This window comes from Girardinichthys multiradiatus, chromosome 6, assembly GCF_021462225.1.
Source record: "Girardinichthys multiradiatus isolate DD_20200921_A chromosome 6, DD_fGirMul_XY1, whole genome shotgun sequence".
Classification (NCBI taxonomy): domain Eukaryota; kingdom Metazoa; phylum Chordata; class Actinopteri; order Cyprinodontiformes; family Goodeidae; genus Girardinichthys; species Girardinichthys multiradiatus.
Genome location: NC_061799.1, coordinates 27111757 through 27128791, shown reverse-complemented (window position 1 = coordinate 27128791; position 17035 = coordinate 27111757). Strand labels below are relative to the sequence as shown.

Below are 17035 nucleotides of genomic sequence, written 5' to 3'. Positions count from 1 at the left end.
GAAGCTGTCACCACCTGTTTGCCCCCCACTAGTCAATCAGCAACAATCACCGCATGCTGATGGTTGGCTGTAGAGTGTTGTGGTTGTGGAAGAAAAGTAATTCGGCCCCTAAATCTCACCATCGAAGTCATCTTCACAGGGCTTCTGCTGCAGCGGCAGGTGAGCCACTTTTGATCCATCAGTTTCCAGCACCAGAGTAGCCAGAGATCAAACTGATAAGCAGTGCCTTATTGGGTTAGGAGAGGCTGTTTATTTTCTCAGAACCAACTTGTATTCCTGCTGTGGTTCCATCAGCTCCCTCTCTCTCAGCTGGAGGGACATCTGCTTCAACAGCAGTTTCATCTGCCCTAAAAGGTCAGTTTGAATGTGTAGCTGTTGAATTCTGGTCTTTGGATGTCTTGTGGTTCCTGTATGTGGATGTATTGTAACAGTGAAACATACAAATGAATGTTAAACAAAATATTTCACATATTCCGTTGTACAACAACTCCAGTCTTCCCATTGTGTGAACATTTGTTCAATAATTCCAGCTTATCTAGAAGACCAACATCACTGAGAGCCAAGTTTTTTGGAACTAGAGCTGTTCTCAAACAACACAGTATTACTACACATGTAACAGAATTTAACATTATCAATCCAAACACTGCTTTTCTTCTCTTAAGCAACGGAATATTTTACCCAGCAATTTTAAAAGATTACAAGCATACCCACCCACACAAAAAATAATAAACAACAAACCTTCATAAAATGCATAGTTTTTGTACAGTAACACTGTACAAAGTGATGTCTTTCAAAAATGCATCACTCTTGGGGTTAAGAGATCAGATACTGCTCATTAGCTCACAGTTGGGTTTTGAAAAACGTGTGCTCAATTTACTAAGCATGCAGTCAGTGACAGGATAAAAAAAAGAAGAGCGACGAGTTTCTCACAAACTAGCTCCCTTTGACCATCAGGACTTAGTATGTGGTACTCGAAGTCTTGAGCATGTTATCCTTTGTCGTTTTACCACCGACTGTGTGGCATCATAACAATGCTCACAGATGTTTAATGCTTCACCCAAAAACTTGTCAAAAAAGGACTACTGTCTGAAATCTGTCAAAGTCTGAACCAAACCTTCAACTAAATCTGCTTCTGTTGAGAGATAAACAGTTGATGACTGCAGCATATCAAGAAGAAGCTTTGTTTCCCCAAACAGTTTACAGAGTGGATCTAGATGCACAACAAATTCTAGGTCAATCTGGGCCAGAAGACCATGGGCCTCAGAAGATTTTTCTCCCCTGCACTCTTGTGCCATCTCTTGCTGGACACGTTTTACAGCAGGTAATCTGTCCATTATGTCACGTAGAGCTATGAATCGACAAGCCTATCATATGTCCCTTTTTGGAGCTTTCTTGTGCTGCCATACATCTAATTTGTACAGCCAGCCATTGGGGGTGCACATATGAGCCAAAAGTGAAAACACAAAGACTCTATAAAAGAGCAAAGAATTCCTCTGCTTCTGGGACTGCTTTGATAGCATCAACTAGCACTAAAATGAGACAGTTGCCACTGCACTAGATGTAAAACCCAAATTTAGTTTGCCCTTTGATTCTAGCCTGGACCCTTGAATGCCCTGGACCCCTTGATGGTTCCATTATAATAGTGCCTGAAATGAAATCTGCTCCTGTCTGCTTCTTAGTCTCATCTGCCATGATGCTGAAGTACTGACCGCTTTTTACTTCTTCAATGATTTCAGAACGGACCATTTCTGCCAAACAATCCAGAACCTCATTCTGAATTATCTTGCTTGTGTACTTTGCGCTGTGAATGGACGTCAATCTATGTTTAACTGCTGCATCATCAAACACACTGCCTGAAATATTTGGTTGGCTGAAATGTCTGCACGCATGTCAATAGGCAGAGTCCATAATGACAGAGTATTCACCCCAAGGATGACTTTCATACCAGCTTGGCTGGAAGCTGTGTCTCCTTTCCCCCATGAATGAGGTTGGAAACGTCCTCAAAGTAGGCTGCACTGGTGAATCATCCTTGCACTTGCTGATATCTGAAAAGAGATTAATGAAAACATGACGTTGTAACTGAGAACATTAACTGATTCATTAGCTTTTTATTTTATCTATGTATTCATTGCAATAAATCAAATTTAAAGTAAATAGCATGCTTCACATGCAGTTTGTGGTATTGTAATCACATGGCACTCACACACACAGGTTTGTTCAACATGACAAACTTTAGTTTAATTTTGTATGGTTTCGGTTAATAATTATTTATGACAATTAATGAATAATAGTTATTAAGTGCTGTTAGCCCAAAAATCACCACCCCTTAGTGTATCTCTAATATCTATTTGTGGGGAATGATTTTGGTTAGAACTTATTTTGATTATTATTGCTTTTTTAATTAAAATTTTTAATAAATAGTCATCATAAAATATTTAATGACCTCCTGTATGTGCAGGTTTTCCTGTTCCCAGCCCATCAGATATGCAACTTAAAGCTGGGTGGAACCAGGCTGCTGAAAGCCGATTGGCTGCAGCCTCTCTGCACAAACATGTGACTTGTAGATTATACATCAATATGCTTCTGTTTTCAGGAAATGAAACTCAGAATCATTGTGACGGGGAGAAGAAATGGAGCAACATACAGTTCATGTGGACCAAGAAACCTTTTCCTGTTCGATATGTCTGGATCTACTTAAGGATCCAGTGACTACTTCGTGTGGACACAGCTACTGTATGAACTGTATAAAAAAACACTGGGACCAAGAGGATCAGAAACGAAACCACAGCTGCCCTCAGTGCAGGCAGACCTTCACACCGAGGCCTGTCCTGTGGAAGAACACCATGTTAGCAGCTTTAGTGGAGCAGCTGAAGAGGACTGGACTCCAAGCTGCTCCTGCTGATCACTACTATGCTGGACCTGAAGATGTGGCCTGTGATTTCTGCACTGGAAGAAAACTGAAAGCCATGAAGTCATGTTCATTCTGTCTGGCCTCTTACTGTGAGAAAGACCTTCAGCCTCATTATGATGTGCCTCCATTAAAGAAACACAAGCTTGTGGAGCCCTCCAAGAACCTCCTGGAGAACATCTGCTCTCGTCATGATGAGGTGATGAATATGTTCTGCCGTACTGATCAGAAGTGTATCTGTAATGTCTGTTTAATGGGTGAACATAAAGGCCATGCCACAGTCTCAGCTGCAGCAGAAAGGACTGAGAGGCAGAGAGAGCTGGAGGTGAGACGAGGAAAAATCCACAAGAGAATCCAGGACAGAGAGAATGATGTGAAGCTGCTTCAACAGGAGCTCAAGGGCATCATTCACTCTGCTGATATAGCAGTGGAGCACAGTGAGAAGATCTTCACTGACCTGATCCGTCTCATCCAGAAAAGAAGCTCTGATGTGAAGCAGCAGATCAGATCCCAGCAGGAAACTGAAGTGAGTCGAGTCAAAGAGCTTCAGGAGAAGCTGGAGCAGGAGATCACTGAGTTGAAGAGGAAAGACGCTGAGGTGAAGCAGTTCTCAAACACAGAGGATCACAACCAGTTTCTCCACAGCTACCCTCCACTGTCAGCACTCAGTGAGTCTATACACTTATCCAGGATCAATATCCGTCCTCTGAGATACTTTGAGGATGTGACAGCAGCTGTGTCAGAGCTCAGAGATAAACTACAGGACATTCTGAGAGACACGTGGACAAACATCTCACTTACCCTCACTGAGGTAGATGTTTTACTCTCAGAACCAGAACCAAAGAGCAGAGCTGGATTCTTAAAATATTCATGTGAAATCACATTGGATCCAAACACAGCAAACACGCTGCTGTTACTAACAGAGGGGAACAGGAAGGTGACGTGGATGGGTCAACTTCAGTCTTGTTCTAGTGACCCAGACAGATTCACCGATTATTCTCAGGTTCTGAGTAGAGAGAGTCTGACTGGACGTTGTTACTGGGAGGTGGAATGGAGTTCTGTAAACCCAAATAGATAAAATCTATTGAAGGTTCAGTGAGATTTTTAATTCTCCATCAGATGTTTTTTTTATCATTGTTGTTTTATGTGTTGTGATTATATTATATTATATTATATTATATTATATTATATTATATATTTAAAATTGTATTAAACAATAATTCGGTCTGTTAAGTGTTGTCCGGTTTATACCAGCCCATTAAGGCGGTGGTATTAGGACAATAGAGAAAAGGGATGTGCTTAGCTCTGACATTCCTGAACAGCAAATCTCTGCACACACATGTAATGAATTCACACAATTTATTAACAAAAATAATTCACCTCAGAGTCAAACATATTTCAGTCAACAAACTCTTTACTATCCCAGAACAATCCAAGCAAAACTACCAAGCAAAATGAAAGAATAAGGAAGACCAACTAAATGCAATATGAACAAGTGAATCAATTAAAAACCATGGCCAAAAGAGTGAAGCAACATTACCATTCAATCTTACTCATGTTTGGGAACCAATGATTTTCTTAAGGAATTTGGAAATGAGGTTAAGTCAGTCTTGGAACTAACTTAGACAGTAATTGGCAGGGACGTGCACAGATAGACACGAGGTGGTGCTAGATCACCTGCCCTTTTATCCTATGGACAAAAAAGTGCCCTCCTGAACCTTTTTTTTTTTTACAGTGTATAGTGTGGGGCCCAAGGTAAAATTTCTGCATTTAAATGCCTAAAATACCAGTGCCCCACGTTTTGAAATTTTGATCGACAAGTCATCACTTTCAATCACACATCAATTAAGTCACCTCTTCATCTTCAAATCTCCCTCATCCTCAGCGAGCTACTGCAACAAGAGAAAGAATAAATATTCTTGTATTAGCATCAAGTTTTGTAGGAAAGAAACCTGCCTAAAACTAGTTATGTTAAAAAGAACATAAACCCCCACAGAGGTGAGAATGTTTTTTTAGACTTTGTCTACAAATGCTTTTGAAGCAAAACTGTACCGATATAAACAGAAGAATATAAATGCCGTTAACACGGCAGGAGCTGAATTCTGACCCTTGGCTGAAATAAAAAGATATTCAGCAATTTAATATTAATTGACATGTTGGACACACTTAGTTATTTAAGTTGATATTTATTGACAGATCTAGGGGAAACTGGGGAGTGCCGTGCCAGGGGCAATGGGATCCAAGGAACCCGGACTGTGCAGCTGACCGTGAGCAACAGGAGGCGTCTAGATCAGAGGTGCTGCAGGCCTCGGTTGTAGAAGGACATCAGTCTACCTGGGTGCTCACAAATGCTGTGCTGCAGTCACAGACAGATTGTCCACCATTAGGGATAGTTGTAATGAATTACACTAAACCAATAACTTCTTGAGAGACATCAGCAGCTCCTAAAAAAAAGACTGGCTGAAAGTAAAATGTTTGTTTGCTCGTACGCATTTAGTTCTAATCCAAACAGCACTTAATTAGGTACTTTAATTCACTTAAATCACTTTAACATGTCAATAAGGTCACCTCTTTGTCTTCAAATCCCCTTGGTCTCCACGAGCTCCTGCAACAAGAGAAAGAATAAACATTCTTGTGTTAGCATAAAGTTTTGTTGAAAATGAATCTGCCTAAAACTGCCTATTACCCATAAAAACTGCAACAGTATAACATAATCCTAAACAAGCACTTTGCAGGATTTTTAATATGACAGATTTGGCTGGTTTTAGGTCTGTTTGTTAGAGGATGTAACAAGTAGCTGCTTTGCCTTTTTTTTCATCACTTTTTGGCTTTTTTCCCACTACAAGGTCTGCGGCTGTAATGTTAGTGTGATTGCTTTTCTAGCTATTAGTCTGTTGTCTCTTCTATTTAGGATTCCAGAGTACGTAAAACCAGCAGTACAGTTTGGCCTAATCTCTATTTTAGTTTCTTAATTGCACATGTGCAGCAGCATTGTAAGAAAAACTTCACTTTTAAAAAATCTTCCTCACAAAGTAGTAGCGAAAAGGTGAGGTCATGTTTCTGAATTTACTTTTAGAATTAGGATATTTTCTGTATCCAATCAAAGCTGATGTTGAGGCTGGAAATGTTTCTGTATATGTATGACATCATTCCTTTATTCTTATTTTCTATGTTTAAATGCTTATGTAAAAAAAATTATTAAACTTAAACATTGAACTTAATAAATCATATTTTAAACTTGTTTTTTAAGGTTTGGGGACAAAACAAATGTATTAGGAGTCAGTTTACACATCCTCACATGATCATTTTTTCATGTTGCCTTAAACTGAACCAGGACCCAACCGGTCAGGTTGTGCTCCTTTACTCAATTAAATATATGGCTTTAGTCAGATAGTATTGAGATTTTAGGGTAATAAACAATGGTATCATATTTACATCAATTTCAGTAAGAATTGGTGCCTTCATTATTTTTTTTTATTTTATTGTAAGCTAAAACTTCTGGCTAAAATCTTACTATCAGCTAATTAAGACACATTTTAAACCACACCTCCTTTTATTCCACTTGGCAGTTAAAATATGGAATATACAAATAAATTTAAAATTACTAATGAAAAAAGTAATCAGTTATTGATAAGTTCTACAGCTGCTGAGTTCTTGTACAGGGCGTTGTATAGAAAACAGGCTCAGAATAGAAGTGTATTTTCCAGGTAGAAACAGCAAGTCTTCTAATGGACATGCCAAAGTAAAACACATCAGATATTTACTTCTTTTAAACAGACCCTCTACCTCCATATTCTAGAAGATTACATATTTATTTGGTTGACAAATTTTTCATTGCAGATCATAATATGGCACCGATGGATTCTATGAAGAATATGCTGCATTCTTTAACTTATTGTTTTATAGGGATTTATTGATATTGATTGGATTTACAACTCTGCCTTAAAACATTTAGGTTTTGTAATGAGCGATAGATACACGTTCTGCATCACAGAACTCTTTATTAATGCAACACTTTTTTAAACCAAGTTAATGATAGAAAAAGAAAAGATTTTTTTAGATGACCGTTAACATTTAAACAAATAAAAACAGAACTGTTCTGGGAACTGTCTCTGTCCAGAACAATGATTCTTTCCCGTTTTTCCTCATCTACAACAGTACTGTGGTGGGTGTTTGCTCACTTGCCATAAATTCCCTCAATACTGCCTTCACTCCTCTAGATCACAACCTGCTGCCAATACTTAGCTAACCAAAAGTCGTAGTAAATTCCTGAAATGCGAGTTCAGCACTGAGCAAGTATTCTTCCTGTGTCTAAAAAGTACCCTAAAAGCTGATTTAACCACAACATTTACACCAATCTTAAATATTAAAAACTCACCAATCTAATCCACGTTAAAGGTAAATATGAGGTAAACTGAGATCAGACAGTTTTCCAGGAAAAAAAACTGAGAATCATTCAAGGATCAAATCCCACAAATGCTTCATTTGACAAAAAAACAAAAACAAAACACAGCTCCAACCTTTTAGTGTAAATTAGAAATAACCAGAAATTATGAACTTAAACAGCATATATTTAATATATGTAGGTGTAACGGGGTTTTATTTTAACATTACTATTGTATTTTATTTAATGTACAGGTCCTTCTCAAAATATTAGCATATTGTGATAAAGTTCATTATTTTCCATAATGTAATGATGAAAATTTAACATTCATATATTTTAGATTCATTGCACACTAACTGAAATATTTTTTATTGTTTTAATACGGATGATTTTGGCATACAGCTCATGAAAACCCAAAATTCCTATCTCACAAAATTAGTATATCATTAAAAGGGTCTCTAAACGAACTATGAACCTAATCATCTGAATCAACGAGTTAACTCTAAACACCTGCAAAAGATTCCTGAGGCCTTTAAAACTCCCAGCCTGGTTCATCACTCAAAACCCCAATCATGGGTAAGACTGCCGACCTGACTGCTGTCCAGAAGGCCACTATTGACACCCTCAAGCAAGAGGGTAAGACACAGAAAGAAATTTCTGAACGAATAGGCTGTTCCCAGAGTGCTGTATCAAGGCACCTCAGTGGGAAGTCTGTGGGAAGGAAAAAGTGTGGCAGAAAACGCTGCACAACGAGAAGAGGTGACCGGACCCTGAGGAAGATTGTGGAGAAGGGCCGATTCCAGACCTTGGGGGACCTGCGGAAGCAGTGGACTGAGTCTGGAGTAGAAACATCCAGAGCCACCGTGCACAGGCGTGTGCAGAAAATGGGCTACAGGTGCTGCATTCCCCAGGTCAAGCCACTTTTGAACCAGAAACAGCAGCAGAAGCGCCTGACCTGGGCTACAGAGAAGCAGCACTGGACTGTTGCTCAGTGGTCCAAAGTACTTTTTTCAGATGAAAGCAAATTCTGCATGTCATTCAGAAATCAAGGTGCCAGAGTCTGGAGGAAGACTGGGGAGAAGGAAATGCCAAAATGCCAGAAGTCCAGTGTCAAGTACCCACAGTCAGTGATGGTCTGGGGTGCCGTGTCAGCTGCTGGTGTTGGTCCACTGTGTTTTATCAAGGGCAGGGTCAATGCAGCTAGCTATCAGGAGATTTTGGAGCACTTCATGCTTCCATCTGCTGAAAAGCTTTATGGAGATGAAGATTTCATTTTTCAGCATGACCTGGCACCGGCTCACAGTGCCAAAACCACTGGTAAATGGTTTACTGACCATGGTATCACTGTGCTCAATTGGCCTGCCAACTCTCCTGACCTGAACCCCATAGAGAATCTGTGGGATATTGTGAAGAGAACGTTGAGAGACTCAAGACCCAACACTCTGGATGAGCTAAAGGCCGCTATCGAAGCATCCTGGGCCTCCATAAGACCTCAGCAGTGCCACAGGCTGATTGCCTCCATGCCACGCCGCATTGAAGCAGTCATTTCTGCCAAAGGATTCCCGACCAAGTATTGAGTGCATAACTGTACATGATTATTTGAAGGTTGACGTTTTTTGTATTAAAAACACTTTTCTTTTATTTGTCGGATGAAATATGCTAATTTTGTGAGAGGAATTTTGGGTTTTCATGAGCTGTATGCCAAAATCATCCGTATTAAGACAATAAAAGACCTGAAATATTTCAGTTATTGTGCGATGAATCTAAAATATATGAATGTTAAATTTTCATCATGACATTATGGAAAATAATGAACTTTATCACAAGATGCTAATATTTTGAGAAGGACCTGTATAGGAGCAGAAGCTGCTGGAGCTGCTAACCACCAACTTGTTTATTTGTCTCTTGTTAGGTATGTTTTATTTTTTGATACAAAGTAATTATTCAGTTGCCAATTGTACGATAGTCTTTGAATGTTAAATATTTGTGTATAATTCGTTTCTTTTACCACAATATATGTCAGTCATTTTCTACCGCTTATTCCATAGTGGGTCGCGGGGGAGCTGGTGCCTGAGAGGCAGGGTACACCCTGGACAGGTCGCCAGTCCATCGCAGGGCAACACACAAACAACCACGCACACACACTCATACACCTAAGGGCAATTTAGAGTTACCAATTAACCTAACAGGCATGTCTTTGGACTGTGGGAGGAAGCCAGAGTACCCGGTGAGAACCCACACATGCACGGGGAGAACATGCAAACTCCATGCAGAAAGACCCCAGGCTGGGAATTGAACCCAGGACCTTCTTGCTGCAAGGCAACAGTGCTACCAACTGCACCACCGTGCAGCCCCACAATATATTTATTCATTGCTAACTGTGCTAAATATAATGTAGAAAATTGATGTAAATTTATATTAAAACCACTATACGATCACAGTCAGCTCTTCCCCTTTTTCTGTTGCTGTCTGTTACTGTGGGGCAGAAACTGCTGGAGCTGCTAACCACCAACTTGTTTATTTGTCTCTTGTTAGAATAAATACAGAGAACCAGAATGCATCTGTCGTGAAGTCAACCTGCTGGATCAGAACGAACAAGATGGGTTACATCTGGTGCCGTGACCTCGTGACTACTGAAGATCAGCCTTGAGCTAATCTGACATCCAGTGGGTTAAAGTCAGACTCCACATTAATATTCAGGTTTTACTGGTGATACAGCAATTTACGGATCGGATGATTAGCACAGCATTCTAGCATCCTTCTGCTAGCATTTACATATTACTGTATGAGTTTATTTGTTCTTCAGCCTTTTTGATATCTAACAGTGCGTTATTTTTGGAGTAAAAGTCTTATCAGCTACAGTGGTTAACAAAAAAAAAAACAATACAGCAAAAATAATATTTTTGTAGATTGGTTAGTATAAGTTTTAATTGAATTTTAAAGTGTATTCGGGCACTGTTTATGTCATCTGTGATGGGTTTGTGATTTGCACTGCACTACCCTCCTGAGTTCTTCATTGAACATCTTTACAGTTCGTCAGAGCACACTTTGTTGTTGGTGTGTTATTCATTCAATTCGTTGATTATGAGATGCGGTGGGACTTATTTGGAATTTTGGGGATGTTATTCGATATGTTTCCTGAATACATTGAGCTTGTTTTGTGATTTTGACAAATTCAGGAGAGGAGAGTGTAATGGGGTTTTATTTTAACATTACTATTGATGTGAAGTTTGTCAAAATTGGTTTATTTATTCTTCAAATTAATTTTATTTAATCAACAATTAATTTTTTTCTTGACTTTTATTGCTATATACATTTTTTATGTTACTCTTGTCAGTTGGTGGTTACCATAGCAACCAGTAACAGTCAGCTCTTCCCCTTTTTCTGTTGCTGTCTGTTACTGTGGTATGTATTAGGATCAGCTCTGTGTTTTCTTAACAAATATGATTTTTTTTTACACATTTTAGATTAATTTAAATATATTAATTTTTTCATATTTGATTTTGCCATATTTTGTAAATGTTTTAAACTGTTATTGTAATTCATGTTGTGTATTTCAGCTGTGTTTAATGTTACAACTGCTAACTGTTTTATCAACTGTTCATTTGATTACTCAGTAGTTTGTCTAGAGTTATTTATTGTATTTTATTTAATGTATAGGAGCAGAAGCTGCTGGAGCTGCTAACCACTAACTTGTTTATTTGTCTCTTGTTAGGTATGTTTTATTTTTTGATACAAAGTAACTATTCAGTTGCCAATTGTACGATAGTCTTTGAATGTTAAATATTTGTGTATAATCTATTTCTTTTACCACAATATATGTCAGTCAGTCATTTTCTACTGCTTATTCCATAGTGGGTCGCGGGGGAGCTGGTGCCTATCTCCAGCAGTCTATGGGCGAGAGGCAGGGTACACCCTGGACAGGTTGCCAGTCCATCGCAGGGCAACACACAAACAACCATGCACACACACTCATACACCTAAGGGCAATTTAGAGTTACCAATTAACCTAACAGGCATGTCTTTGGACTGTGGGAGGAAGCCGGAGTACCCGGTGAGAACCCACACATGCACGGGGAGAACATGCAAACTCCATGCAGAAAGACCCCAGGCTGGGAATTGAACCCAGGACCTTCTTGCTGCAAGGCCACCGTGCAGCCCCACAATATATTTATTCATTGCTAACTGTGCTAAATATAATGTAGAAAATTGATGTAAATTTATATTAAAACCACTATACGATCACAGTCAGCTCTTCCCCTTTTTATGTTGCTGTCTGTTACTGTGGGGCAGAAGCTGCTGGAGCTGCTAACCACCAACTTGTTTATTTGTCTCTTGTTAGAATAAATACAGAGAACCAGAATGCATCTGTCGTGAAGTCAACCTGCTGGATCAGAACGAACAAGATGGGTTACATAGGCATATATTCATAAATATAGCAAGTCCTTGAAGAAACAATTTCTGACTTTAGTGAATTATTTGTAAAATACAGATGTCGTGCTCCAATCAGTTGTGATCAACGGTCCCAGTCTGGCAACCCCTATGAAAATCTTCTGGCTCCGCCCCTGATGGATGCCGAAGTTACAGCAGACCCATTTGTCTGCTTTCTGTGACTACTGAGAGCATAAAGCATGAATCAGTTCCCCTTCAGCCCAGAATGAGGAAGAGGAGACAGAGAAAAATGGAGCTTTACTGTATGCAAGCCTGGGATGTTGTTTGATAAGCTACTTCTGCTATCAACTTCTCCAGAAATTTCACCCTGACCAGTCTGCGGTGTACCTTAGTCTTCATGATGCCACTTGTTCTCTTATGTTCTTTAACAAGCCTCTGAGGCCATAAACAGAACAGCTGCATTTATACACGGATAACATGTCATACAAGTGGACACTAGTGCATCCTGAAAGTACTTGTTGTCTTCCGCTTATCCAGCACCGGGTCGCAGGGGCAGTAGACTCAGCAGAGACACCCAGACGTCCTTCTCCCCAACCTGAAAGTATTCACAGCTATTAAGACCAGGACTGAAGACCCAAAATTGCAGCCAGAGACAAAGCACAAGTTAAGATTTATTATGGTCTTGGACACAGGAACACTGGCAACCACCAATCAGAACACAGGAACCACTGGAGGCAGAGAAACAAGTTAGTGGCTTGATGAGCTTCTGACAAAGTTGAGAGTCCAAACAGCCACTAACCTTCTCAGGGTCTGTGTGGGACAGCGAACCAGGAAACGGCTCCTCAGCTGGGAGGTAGTCAATCAGAAGCCAGCCTAGAACATCCATACGGGAGTGTCCCACTGACCGTTGTCGGATTGCCGATAGACCCAAACTCACCGACCAGTAAGTTGATGCGGGGGCGAGAACCAGAAAAGCCGGGACAGGCCACTTGACAGGGGACTGGGCGGGGACAGGGAGTCATGGCAGGAAGGAAAGGCAGGTAGGCTTAGGCAGATAAAACCAGGGGCTGGGCAGAGACAAAAATCCAGGGACAGAAACAGCGTTGAGATCCAGAGTTAGAGACATCCAACAAGGGCCAGGCAGGAGAGGGAAATCCAAGAGACAAAAACATGGTCAGAAACCATGATCAGGCAGGAAGACACGCTGGATCTCAAATGGCTTTCAAAAATCTGGCACCGTCTGCCAGACGGAGGCTGAATATAACTGCTGGTGCACAGGTGAGTGGCATGACAATGATTGCGCTGCAACGCAGCAGCAAACAGGTGGAGCAGATGGAGCTGATTGCTGACAGGAGGGCAGAGGAGGAAGCAGGCAGATGGGCCAGAACCATAACAACAGCACTGCAATTTTCTTCACATTTAGTTATGTTTCAGCTTTATTCCAAATGTCATCAAAGTAATCTCTTTCCTCAAAACTCTACACACCATACTCCATTATGACAAGGTAAATAAAGTTTGATTGAGACTGTTGCAAATTTATTCCAAATAGAAAACTAAGAAATCACATTTACATAAGTATTCACAGCCTATGCCATGAAGCTCAAAATTGAGCTGAGGTGCATAGTTTCCACTGGTCATCCTTAAGATGTTTCTACAGCTTAAATGGGGTGGTGAATTCAGTTGATTTGACATGATTAGGAAGGGCACACCCCTGTCTATATAAGGTCCCACATTTGACAGTGCAGGTCAGAGCACAAACACCAAGCATGAAGTCAAAGGAATTGTCTGTAGACCTCTGAGACAGGATTGTCTTGAGGCACAAATCTGGGAAAGGATACAGAAAAGTTTCTGCTTTGAAGGTCCAAATGAGCACAGTGGCCTCAATCATTCGTAAATGCAAGATGTTTGGAACCACCAGGACTCTTCCTAGAGCTGGTTGGCCGTCTAAACTGAGTGATTGGGGGAGAAAAGCCTTACTCAGGGAGGTGACCAAGAACCCCATGGTCACTCTGTCAGAGTTCCGGTGATCCTTTGTGTAGAGAGAGGAGAACCTTCCAGAAGGACAGCAAACTCTGCAGCAATCCACCAATCAGGACTGTATGGTAGTGGCCAGACGAAAGCCACTCCTTAATAAAAAGAACATGACAGCCAGTCTGGAGTTTGCCAAAAGGCACCTGAAGGACTGTCAAACCATGACCAACAAAATTATCTGGTCTGATGAGACAAAGAATGAACTCTTTGGTGTGAATCCCAGGTGTCATGTTTGGTGGAAACCAGGAACAACTCATCACCAGACCAATACCACCCCTACAGTGAAGCATGGTGGTGGCAGCATCATTCTATGGGGATGATTTCAGCAGCAGGAACTTGCAGACTAGTCAGGATAGAGAGAAAGATGAATGCAGCAATGTACGGAGACATCCTGAATGAAAACCTGCGCCAGAGCTGTTGACCACAGACTGGGACGACTAGGTGAGCTGTGCTTGTGGCATCATATTCAAAAAGACTTGAGGTTGAATTTGCTCCTAATGGTGGATCAACAAAGTATTAAGCAAAGGCTGTGAATACTTATGCAAATGTGATTTCTTAGTTTTCTATTTGTAATAAATTAGCAACAATCTCAAACAAACTTGTTTCACATTATCATAATAGGGTATTGTGTGTACAATTTTGAGGAAATAGATTAATTTGATACCATGTGAAATAAGGCTGTAACATAATTAAATGTAGAAAAAGCACTGTGAATACTTTCAGGATGCACAGTATTTATTCAGTAGGTGTCTTGTGAGGGCAAGTCGTTGACCTGGATTTAATTTTGGCTTGTTGGAGTAATAGGGGTGAATACAAATACATGCCACACTTTTCTAATTTGCAAGAAATTTTGACAAGTGTGTCTTCCTTTAAGTTCACAATTATGCTGTACTTTGTGTTGGTCTGTCAAATAAAATCCCCCCACCCCCACCACAACAAAAACCCTGAAGTATGTGGTTGTAACATGACAAAATGACAAGGAGTATGAATACTTATGCAACGCACTGCAATGTTTAACTAGTTTTGTTATTTATTTTAAATGTGGATTTAGGGCATGGTGGTGCAGTTGTTAACACTGCTGTTTTGCAGCAAGAAGGTCTTGGGGTCAAATCCTGGCTTGGGTCTTTCTGCATGGTGTTTGCATGTTCTCCCCTGTGGGTTCTGAGTGGGTTCTCCGGCTTCCTCCGACAGTCCAAAAACATACATGTTAGGTTAATTTGTATTCTGAATTCCTCAACTGAACAAGCAAAAATAAAACAATTAAATGTGGTTTACTGAACATTGATCTATGTTTGATGACTTTGTTAATTAATGACTTGATTTGTGAAAATCAGATTGATTGATTTAGTCTCAGAAAACTGGCTGCAGCAGGGGGATTATCTTAGTTTTACTGAGTCAACTCATAATTATATAGGTTTTCACATTCTTTGAAATACTGACCGAGGTAGAGGGGCAACAACCATCTTTCACTCAGATTTATTGATTTATTGATTGCAAGGCAATTAATATCTACAATTATTTGGAATTTCTTACTCATTATTTTTATCATTTTCTTTATTTTCTTATGAGTCATACTTAATTCACAAAAATAAAAGTCAGATTTGACTTAGACCTGTGTCCTAAAGACTTGAGACTTGACTTGGACTCGTGGTCTGAGAGTCTTAGTAACAGTTTCTATCTCATGTAATGAAGAGTGAAAGGAAGCTGGTATGTGAGCTACAGACTGCAGCTGCTTCATGTTTTACTGTAAAAGGATGAGCTTGATTATTAGCCAGTGATGTTTGTGGATTATTATGGGATGTTAATAACCCATAACATCTGTTAATGTAGCTTCATGATAATGACCACATGAAGGAATCTCCAACTGAATAATGCATTAAATGAATTTGAATATTTCAGAACAAACAGAGAGAACAGAGGTTTTAAATATAGATTTAGAAAATTGTTTCCCAATATTATTAGAAATTCCCCGGTTTAGAGTGAAAAGACAACCATCCAAACCATATTTAGTGCAATATATAGCAAAAGAGTGGACAATATGAAGACGGGGATAGACAGGTGTTAATTTTGGTCAAATGTTTATGTGATAATTTCAGGCCAAAGAACATACAGTACAGGTTTGGATTCCCAACCTACAGGAAGTGGAGTTAGAGGTGACCTAGATGTCATTGATGAGAAAATGTTTATTTCATTCATTAGGAACTTGAAACTGGACTTGGGGTGAAATACCTGACTTGGACTTGCCCATCAAAGAATTGAGACTTGTCTTGAAGAGTTGACTTCTGAACATTTCTGGGCCAGAATAACACGAGCCAAAAAGGAAAGCACTGCAGAGAAGAGCAGGAGGAGGCTCTCAATCCATTGGATAAACCAGGCATGGACAGAACAGTCCTGTCCATGCCTGGTTTATGCCTTTTCCATACCGTGTACTTTGTCAGAGTCCATTCCACTCAGCTCGTTTTGTGACCATTTCTATTACTGGCTTAATCAGCCATACGCTGGCTTTCTCAGTACCTGCTCAGGAGCAGGTCCAATCGGGACTGAGCAGAGCTGAAATACAATGTGAACATACTGCTGTTGACTGCTTGGCCATGGGGGTGGTCAACCATATGTCAGTGGCATGAGCCATGGCTGAGGAAAGAATGACAAGCCACAGATTTTACCTCACACCACTGTGCCAGGAAAAGCCCCAAAAAGACAAGAGTGACTATAAAAATATTAAGGACCACAATGGTTGGACCTGAAAGCCATGGTGGTGGTTCCAAATCACTGTTGGAGGACATGATGTGCGAAAGGTGAGTGTTTATTTTGCTTTGGTGGTTTGTTCTTGAAACTTATCTTATGTCTGGTAGGCTCACTGATCCATAAAACAGTAACAGTTAGCAGCTGAACAGCGCACGACGAGTTATGGCTTGAAGCCCCACCTCCAGCCGTCAGTGGGTGAATGGAAACACAACGGGTTGAGTGTGGAGTGGTGTGAGGATGAGAGGAGGGGGGCGTGTTGTGGTTTTTTGTTGTTGTGTTTTTTTTTTTTTTCCTCTTGCTCTCGGTGGAAGAAACACACGTTTTCTCTCTCACCCTCCACGCTGATCCCTGCTTCTGCTTTTTGTCTGTGTTTTTCTCAGCGCCTCGCTTTCCATATCCTCCAAACTTGTAAATTATGGATTTGGTCAGCTGGTCTCAACGTAATTGATCAAATGTTTTTGACGAGAAGACAGGGTAAAGGAGAACCCTCTTGTCCAGACGGGATGTTCTTCTCTGGATACACAATGATTTCTTGGCAGCAATGCCTGACTACGATGTCGGTCAAGGACATAGAA

General features: G+C 40.3%; 1 protein-coding gene and 1 long non-coding RNA gene across 2 annotated transcripts; one reads left to right on the top strand and one right to left on the bottom strand.

Annotated features, from left to right (window-relative positions):
- Window positions 1–2630: 2630 nt before the first annotated feature.
- On the top strand, window positions 2631–5513 carry LOC124869605 (tripartite motif-containing protein 16-like). The gene has a single exon (XM_047367555.1). The coding sequence runs from the start codon at window positions 2631–2633 to the stop codon at window positions 3984–3986; it is 1356 nt and encodes a 451-aa protein (XP_047223511.1). The 3' UTR covers window positions 3987–5513.
- Window positions 5514–12342: 6829 nt separating this feature from the next.
- Window positions 12343–14825, bottom strand: LOC124869606. The gene is made up of 2 exons (XR_007038622.1): window positions 12484–14825; window positions 12343–12412 (listed from the first exon to the last, which is right to left on the bottom strand). It is a non-coding gene; the product is annotated as an uncharacterized LOC124869606 (long non-coding RNA).
- Window positions 14826–17035: the final 2210 nt, after the last annotated feature.